At 52.6% G+C, this 9,635-nt stretch overlaps 1 protein-coding gene across 1 annotated transcript in view; it reads right to left on the bottom strand.

The window, feature by feature from the left end:
• LOC119113690 (putative sodium-coupled neutral amino acid transporter 10) overlaps positions 1-9,050 on the bottom strand; it is a 78,352-nt gene extending 69,302 nt beyond the window's left edge. The window contains exons 1-6 of the mRNA XM_037237967.1: positions 8,927-9,050; positions 7,352-7,529; positions 6,863-6,980; positions 5,894-6,067; positions 5,425-5,531; positions 4,664-4,785 (exon numbers count right to left, since the gene is read on the bottom strand). Of these exons, the coding sequence (XP_037093862.1) occupies positions 4,664-4,785; positions 5,425-5,531; positions 5,894-6,067; positions 6,863-6,980; positions 7,352-7,426 (596 nt within the window). The 5' untranslated portion in view covers positions 7,427-7,529; positions 8,927-9,050. The remainder of the gene's footprint in view (positions 1-4,663; positions 4,786-5,424; positions 5,532-5,893; positions 6,068-6,862; positions 6,981-7,351; positions 7,530-8,926) is intronic.
• Between the last annotated feature and the right edge of the window lie 585 nt (positions 9,051-9,635).

Below are 9,635 nucleotides of genomic sequence, written 5' to 3' on the forward strand. Positions count from 1 at the left end.
CACATTGGTCACTTTAAGTCGTGACACATCTGGTTAAATGGCATGTCAAACGTATTCTGGCGAGCTCAAACAAGCCCACGGGACTGGCAGTAGATAGCTTCCTTTCCATCCATGCATCGTGCATATATTTTGGAGTCACCAGCGAACAAAGCATGGTATTGCATCGCTCTTAGAATCGCTGCACATCGTATGTGCGATGCTTATGCACCAGACTTGTCCTTGCTTCCAGGAGAAGCGGATCCAATTCCGAAATCGATTCCGTTTTGGACTGTATCCGGTCCGTATTCGGCTTCACTGGTTGGTTGGCTGCAACAGGATTCGAAATCGATTCACTTAGTTCGCGACAGAACCAGAACTGATTGGAATCCTCTTTGCCCGCCTCACAAAATGATTCAAACTCAATATGGGGCTCTTTGCATGGTCGGTTCATCACCGCACAAGGTTGGCTGCTCGAAAAAAAAAATTATCCAAAAAACTTGTGCACTAATCGCTGAGTAGACGGTGATGCTGAGGCTGCGTTGGGAGGTTAGAATTTCAAGACCCCAAAAAAGACCTCAAAATCCCACTGTTTTGAAGAAAATCAAGTGTGTGTCCCTACCCGGGACTGTTTTGTGTTTTCAAGTCATAATAAAATGGCACCATTCACGCATCGCAATATTCAATTTGAACTCAGCGCAAATATAGCGATGTTTGTGTTGCCTAATGCAGATGAATCGTAATAGCCCTGTGGTCTTCCACACACTGCAATAGCTTGAGCATAAGTGATAACCACCGAAGTATGTGCATGTACACCCAAACACACACTCGCAATAGGCATATCGGCAGACACAGAATATTCATACAGTCGTTTATTCCATGTCTGCCCTGCTTTAAAAACAAGACTTGATTCAGAGTAGGAGCCAATATCGGCAAAGCCCAGTGCTACAGTCAGATTCGAATCGGAATGCAATTTTCAACAGTCCATTCGAATCATATTCCGATTTGGTTCCACTCCCTTTAGCACAGATTTAAAGTCGACTCTTCCGTCATGGAAATAAATCAAAAGTCCATCCGCATGGCTTCCAACGATCACCCAGTACATGTTGCTGTGTGCAGACACATAGCCCTCACATCTGCATATACAAACACGGGCTGTATGCTGAGAGGGAGTATATCTACGCTTGCTGTACACGTCAAAAGATGAGGTGCGAAAAGGCGTTCAACGTGCTGCACAGGCGGGGCAACTGTCACATAACGACGCGGGAGAACGCGAAATGCACCGTACTAAGCATAACGTACGCATAAGAAACTAACAAATGACGTAGGAAAGTGACGTCACAAAGAGCAGTCTCGTCACCTTGTTATTCTCCACCCTCAAAACTGTACAAAGTGCAGCACCAGCGCCACAATGTCCTCGCCTGCACTGACCACGCACCGCTTAGTTATTCGTTCCCACACAGTGTCTCGACACTGCGGACTCGGACCGGCCTGGAGGCGTCAAACGACACCGACCTGGCGTCAAATGGCACCAGCCTGCGGCGTCAAACGACACCCGCCGGGCGTCCAACGAAACCGGCCGGTGCGTTGACCCCTGTTGGCGGGTCATACAGGTCAGGTCAGGTCAGGTCAGGTCAGGTCCGGTCCGCCCCCCCCCCCCCCCCTAGGCTCCGGCCCAGCCGCCGGTGTCCTCTGCCTGGGACGGCCGGCTGCCGGACTCACAGACACCGCCGCCCAACTGTGCTATCACCTGTCATCAGTTGCTCAGAGGCCGCCCACACCGGGTGACGTCACCCACCTTGTCAGTCACAGCTCCTTGGGCATGAACGCTGGACCACATGTGTCGGTATGCTGGACAAACGGCGGCCCTGGCCTTCTGGCACCTCCACCGTTCAGAAACAGGATTGGTCTATTCCACACGATAGAATAGAACTCCCCTGCACTGTGGCACCCAGACGCCAAAAGGGTTGAGCAGGCAGCAACCGCCAGTAATCCACAGCGAACTGAGAGTCAGGCAGCGATACTGAACTCGCCACTGAAGTAGCCACGGTGGCGCGTGGGCACTCGGTGCGTGAGCCCCACCGCGCCGTCCGCCCTCGACCACTCCATGGCCGCTTCCCGCGCGTTACTCTCTTGCTTCCCATGAAGTGGCCACGGTGGCGCGTGGGCACTCCGAGTGTGAGCCCCACCGCGCCGTCCGCCCTCGACCACCCACATGGTCGCTTCCCGCGCGTTACTCTCCTGCTTCCCATGAGCGGCTGGCGCCGTAGCAACACCTTTGCCATTCCAGCGCCGGCTTTGCGGTGAATTGAAGATTGTGTCACCAACTTCTCCCGTCTCCCTCCGCCCAGGGTCTAACCATGCATGCCTTGTGTACACGTTCATGCATTATGCATGCATGCATTCTGCATACTCGATGGTTCGCGTTGTGCTTGGACAACGAGGCGATCAACAAGTCGCACGCGACACCGCCAGACAGATTCATTACATGACAGATTCAGATTCATCCGCCGACAGATTCATCCGTGCGATCAACGAATAAGGGTTCCGGTTTGAAACACTGCACCTCGAGCCTCATGTCTCCTCCCCCTTCGGTCCTGCCAGCCTTTTTGTTTGAGCCGACAGCATCTACTGGTAGTCTCGCGAAGCACCGCGTCTCCGTAACGCTTCGACTACAGCCCATGCGCACGAGAACCGCCGGCGACGCCAAGTGTTCTCATCGCCCCCGTGTCCAGACAGCTGCCGGCAGCGCACCCAGTGTCCTCATCGCTACCATGACAGCCGCTGGCGACGCGCCCAGTGTCCTCATCGCCGCCGTGTCCAGACAGCCGCCGACGACGCGCCCAGTGTCCTCATCGCCGCCGTGTCCAGACAGCCGCCGACGACGCGCCCAGTGTCCTCATCGCCGCCGTGTCCAGACAGCCGCCGACGACGCGCCCAGTGTCCTCATCACCTCCGTGTCCAGACAGCCGCCGGCGGCGCGCCCAGCGTCACCCATCGCCGCCGTGTCCAGACAGCCGCCGCCTGCACCCCGGCTGCCTGCGGGCGGAGCGGCGCGCGCTGTGTGTCGCTCTCCCCATGGTGCGCGCTCTCGCTGAAAAACACGTGGCGACAGCGGACCAATCTGTCCGCGCGACACCGGCCACCCGGTTCAATCGCGGCATTTGTTCTGCGCCCTGCCATGTGCGTGTAAATAAAGCTGTGCTGTCGTGGCACGGCGTCGGCAGTCCACCGCTAAAACTGGTCATTGCCAGGGATAAATACCTTCGGTCAAGTGACAAACAGGAGCGCCGTGATGCCAAGGTTTACGTCGGGCATGCCCAGTCTAAGCGGTGTTCGTCCCTATTGTGTAAGGTAAAGGGCAACGTATTCTGTCATGCATCAAACGCGCCGCAATCCACAGGGGCGGCCAAGCTTGAAAGGGCATCGCAGCAATCGTACATAGCGGCTTCTGCTAAGACGGCCAAGTAAAATCCGGTACCGTTTCTGCCTCGTAAGGAACTACTATGTAATCAGATACTCATGTATTTATCCATATAACGAGTTTCCGCCCAGGCCTGCGGAACAGGCCAGTATCTTCGGGCCTTCCCTCTCAAGAGCATTTAAAACCACACGTTTTCGACTTGTAATTCGCGGTTTGCGGTCTACCGTGCTTAGCCCTGCATCGTGTTCTTTAGTGTTAACATAGCCCCATTGAGCTCACCGCTGTGGCCAGGGCCCCGTGGCCAAATTCCCGGTGATAGGCCGTTCGACCCCGCCCACACCGCTGCTGGCAACTGGCACCGGCAGCGCACGGCCGGGCCGGGCCGGGTCATCCTGTCCTGTCCTGTCCTGTCCTGTCCTGTCCTATCCTGTCCTGTCCTGTCCTGTCCTGTCCTGTCCTGTCCTGTCCTGTCCTGTCCTGTCCTGTTCTGTCCTCTCCTGTCCTGTCCTGCCCTGTCCTGTCCTGTCCTGTGCTGTCCTGTCCTGTCCTGTCCTGTCCTGCCCTGGCTGCACTCTGCCTGTGCTCTGACTGTACTCTGACTGTGCCCTGACTGTGCTCTGACTGTGTTCTGACTGTGTTCTGGGTGCTCTGACTGCACCCCGACTATGCTCTGACTGGGCTCTGACTGTCCTATGGCGGCCGACCGGAGTCCCAGCCGCGGCCCGAGGCGGCGTCACGACCGGTGGAACACCGCGCAGTGCGGAGACGCCACGCGCGCCGCGGCTCGCTCTCTTTCGCGACACGCGCGGCCGCCTCGGTGCCCCCCTCTCCCCCGAGGCGCTGAACGGGCAGAACTGCCACTACTACTCGCATTCATGTGGCGGCACAGCTGGCAGTGTCTGTATCGATATGTGACGGACGCCGGTGGACTGAGCAGCCCAACCCGTTCTTTCTGCTCTGTGATGCACGCTTTGCGTGGTTTGCGGCACGCGCCGAGCGCCGGGGCGGTGCCGGCCCGGCTCGCGAGGCCGGGACCCGAACGGCCGCGCTTCGGGCCGCTGCCGCCGCCGCCGCCGCCGACCTCGGGGTGTGGCCGTCGCGGCCCGGCGACGACAGCGCCATCTGCGCCACTGGCGGCGCCACCGGCGCGGCGGACCTGCGGCCGCGAGCGCAGCACGGCAGACGAAGAGAGGAGGACGACAGAGAGCAAGAGTCAGAGAGAGAGATAGAGCGAAGAGAGAGCCAAGAGGGCGCGGTACTCACGTTTGGCAGGCAAGGGCGAGGCTCATGATGGGCAGCGCCTGCAGGACGCCGGACGGCCGCCAGAGCACCACCTCCGCTTGCCAGGCGCCACTGATGATGTGACGCCACGAGTCCGACACGATCTGGGCGCAGGTCAGAGGTCAGGGTTCAGGCCAGGGGTCATGTCAGGGGTCAGGTCAGGGGTCAGATCAGGGGTCAGATCAGGGTCAGGCCAGGGTCAGGCCAGGGATCAGGCCAGGGTCAGGCCAGAGTCAGGCCAGGGGTCAGGTCAGGGATCAGGGATCAGATTGGGGATTAGATCAGTGATCACATCGAGGGCCACGTCAGGGATCAGATCAGGGATCAGGTCAGGGGCCAAGTCATCCCCTACCAGGCACCGCGCGACAGCGACATGATCCGTGCGGACAGGGACCAAAGACTATGTCAGAGAAGAAACACCACGTTGTTATGAAATGACGATATCCACAGAAAGTTTCGATGTAACCAGAAAGCAACACGGATATGGGAGAAAATTACTCACGTGACTTGATTACAATGACCTTGATAATTTTCATGCTCTTTCTCAAATGTGCGTACACAAAATGTGACGCCGCCTCTAATGCATGGTGGCATATCGTTAACAATAAAGCACCGCCAGACATCATACCAACGCCATGATCTGAACCACCTGACTCAACAAAAATACAGCACGCAAAACGCCACAGCGCTCCACTTGAGTGATTTATGCAATAGGTAAAGCCAAGCGACACCTGGTGACCGACCTTTAATACCAGGAGTACGTAAAATGTGATGGAGATGGCGCTGATGCTGGCCAAGCTGTCCGTATTCCTTAGCAGACTGAGCGGCAGAACTATCAAGAAGCACAGCCCTGCAAAACGGGCGAGTGGACGGCGATCAGAACTGCGTGCGCTGCGCGACAGTCACGACACCGATCACATCTCAAAAACGGGGACGACAATGACGCAGCATCAAACTGTACTGCGCTCCCGCTCCCAGTCACTTCCATCACCAGAAATGACAAATGGCGTAGGTCCAAACACACTGCCACTCAAAGCGAAGCAGACTGCGCTGAATGCAGTTTCACGGTTCAGAATAAACCGAAACTTAAACGCAGCCTGACGGATTTCGGTGTCCGGACATCGAGCAGAAACAGCACGAACCGTTCAATTATCCAGATCGAGTTATCCGCCATCCACCATTATCCGCCATCACCTCTGCGCCACAGCTTACCGCAGAGAAAGACGGCCCTGAAGCGGCTCGTGTACTCGATGTCTAGGATTTGAGCCAGAATCTTGGGCCCCAAGTCGCCGGCGATGACGAAGAAGGAGACGCAGATGCCGAACAGAAATCCGATCTGGATCACCTCGATCGCAAACTTGCCCATCGGGCCGAAAATGTGGAACGCTGCGAAAACGACGCACTGGGTTACAACTGACGGTGAGTCACCACCGACAGCAGAATGTTTCCATCGAAACGTACGGTCTTTGTTTTGCGTTTCCAGTTGCCTCACGTTCACGCACTGGTGTGGTTACTACCGCGAACATCGCACTGCGTGACGTCTGTGGAACAACGGCATGACATGCGAGGGAAGCGACATGGCGCGGGACTGAAGGATTCATCGGCAGGCTTGGGGGCTTATCACCGTCAAAACGCACTGGCCGCCATAGGCAGCTACCAGCGGGCACCCGCTGGGCTCGACGCGCCGGACAACATGGACAACGATGAAAGGCACCATGATGGAAAATGATGAAAGGCACCATGATGGACAGTGATGAAAGGCACCATGATGGGCAATGATGAAAGGCACCATGATGGACAGTGATGAAAGGCACCATGATGAGCAATGATGAAAGGCACCATAATGGATAATGATGAAAGGCACCATGATGGACAGCGATGAAAGGCACCATGATGGACAATGAAAGGCACCATATGACATGATGAAAGGCACCATGATGGACAATGATGAAAGGCAACATGATGGACAATGATGAAAGGCAACATGATGGACAATGATGAAAGGCAACATGATGGACAATGATGAAAGGCAATATGATGGACAATGATGAAAGGCAACATGATGGACAATGATGAAAGGCAACATGATGGACAATGATGAAAGGCACCATGATGGACAATGATGAAAGGCACCATGACGGACAACGGTGAAAGGCACCACCGCACCGCAGCCGCAAGCACCTAAGAACTCGTAGCTGCGCCGCTTGGTGCTGATGGCTGACTTGATGAGGAAGTGGCAGTTGAGCCTGTTGATGTAGCCACTCAGGATCAGCAGCAGTATGCCCAGAACCAACCCGCACTGCCAAATACAGAGAACCTCGATTACGGGGACAGTCCAACTCTGCGCACCGTCGCATCACCCTCGTGCTTCACTTGAGGTACAGCTTTTGTTATGATAAAGCATCTTGTGACGCAGTGCTAAGATTTCTCATCGCAACATTGCATTCATCCTGCGCAGCATGTTAAGCCTCATTGAGAATTTTCCTGAATATCCTGTAGATAATAGCTAATCCCAGATTCTCACTAGATGTTAAAGACCATTGAATGTCTTGTCCTTTGAGAATTTCCCCACGCGCGTCTGAGAGAAATGCACACTGCTGACGACAGGTGACAGGCTGAGCATGCAATGGCCACAGTAACAAGTGCTGAGGGGCCTACGAGACGCGTTACCTGCTTGAAGCAGTATGGCATGGCCAGAATGGACACGCCGATGATGGAGTTGCCCAGCGTCAGGATCTGCTTCATGTTCCCCTCTGACATGGTGGCAAGGTAGTGGTGGACAAGTTCTAGCTTTGGTCAGCTCCTGCTATATGTGATCTGTAGAGCTGACTGGTGAATTGCACCAAGCCTGCAGCAGATCATGCTATACATCACACAGGTGTTCATCCATCATCAGCTGTTTTACTGCTTGTCCCTCCTTTCCCCCTGCCCCACCCCCATGTCTATCTGCACTTGTGGAGGTAGTACAGATGTTCACCTTAGAAATTCACACCTCTGACCAGGCCGCTGGGAACAAATTGAGACAGTACATGGATTTTTGCTCTGCAGCTTCTCAATGTCACGCTGTTGCCTGATGCTGTCCCACAGCATGCTGTCTGCCTTGCACAACAACTGCCTGTCAGGCAGATAGGATGTGTATGTTGTGAATGAAGACAACCTTTCATGGGCTGGGGTGACGACCAACTGGCCAGTGGTGCAGTGGCGGACACAGTGATGGACTGTTAAGATGGAATACCAAGAGATTAGCTGTCAGGCTGACAGACCAAACAATAGGCCATAAATGCTAGATAACTAACTGAGGTAGCTGGGCAGAGGACAAATCACTTTTTGGATTCAGTTCCATATCCAATCAACCAATGCATGATCTGTTAGCCTAGTTGATCAGCTGTCACCAGCACCTTGGACATCACAGTGTACAGCCCTGCAGCATAGGAGGACACCAAAGGTCCTCATTTTATAACATACATGCAGTGATAAAGACAAAAAGAGGTTAGTGGTAGAAAGCTCAGACAGCTATGCCATGATATTTGCCACGTGCACTATCTGTAGGCTTCTGTGATGAAATGCTGCTATCACTGTTATCACTATCACAAGCTGCTATCACTCACACCTTGGTAAAAAGCATTGTTTACCTGACCATTCTTGAATTCAAGCACAACCTCTGTCCAGACAAGATGGTAAATTACTCAGTCTGTTCAGTGTAGTTGCAAGGTACAAAACACATACAAAAAAGCAATATTATTGGCTTCATCTTTAAAAAAGAAGAGAGAGAGAAAGGAGAGAAGGATTTATAAATTGGCTATAGCCCATTGTGAAAACATAAGTGATAAATTCCAAGCTACAGTTTTGACTATAAATTAGTCAAAATGAGGTTTTTAAATCAGTGCCACAACACAGATAACTAAGTTACCAGGGATTCTGCAGGGAAAAAGTGCCAGTCATTATAATAATTCACTGCATATCTAAACAAGGCTAGAAATGCTAGAAAGTGTTCAAACATGCAAACAATTTCAAGCATACCCTTGTCCTTCACTTTTTGAATTAAGTGTGTCTTTAGATCATTTTAACTATAAGAAGTTTTGGAACAAGAGCTATATGCATCAAAATCTAAAACATGTTAAGGCTCAGAACAGCATATAATGTATCTATTACATTTCAGACGCGTAAGGAAAACAGGCGGTATGAAACTAGACCTATCAACATGCTGGGAATAGTTACCATCACATCCCACCCATGCGCACACACCTTAGATAAAATGGACGTCTTGAATCTCGTACACCGGGGTGAGGAGAATATATTATCCCTAACGAGCAATTTGTTCACATAAACATATCGCATCACCACACACAACACGTCACGTCACACTGCTTCAAGCCGCGATACAATATTTTGTTTGGATTTTGAGGTACGTCTAGTCTGCGTTATTTCTGCCTACACACAGGTGGCTGCATCAGCTGATACAAAGTAGTGCTAATATGCAGCAAATTTATAAATCCTACGACTTGTCTAACGCAAGTTCGTGACCACGTGCATAGGTGTAATAATAAAATTGCACAAAAAAGTATCCCCAGAAATCCCCAAAGAAGCAATTTTTCTTCTCAAGGTTACCCCTAGTTTGCATTTGTTTTATGCTTTTTGCATTCTGAAGACTGTGTTAGCACTGCGGATCCAACGAAAATTGCCCTTATCACGTCAGGCGGTCCCTTGAAAGCATCGTTCGGACCACGTAAAATTCATGACATTTACCCAATATTATGGACAACCCTCACGTAACGATACGCAAATATCGTTCAACTTTTTGAAAAGGCTCGCACACATTACAGGCACGTTGGAACATGGAGTCATTCCACAACAAATCGACCTCGGATGCGTTGTTTTTCAGAGTGCAGCCCTTTCGAATTTGCCAAAGCACGTCTATGAAGAAAGTTTTGACTGAAACACGATTCTGTAGGTT

Source organism: Pollicipes pollicipes, unplaced genomic scaffold (assembly GCF_011947565.3).
Source record: "Pollicipes pollicipes isolate AB1234 unplaced genomic scaffold, Ppol_2.1 Scaffold_7262;HRSCAF=8765_pilon_pilon_pilon, whole genome shotgun sequence".
NCBI classification, from domain to species: Eukaryota; Metazoa; Arthropoda; class Thecostraca; order Pollicipedomorpha; family Pollicipedidae; genus Pollicipes; species Pollicipes pollicipes.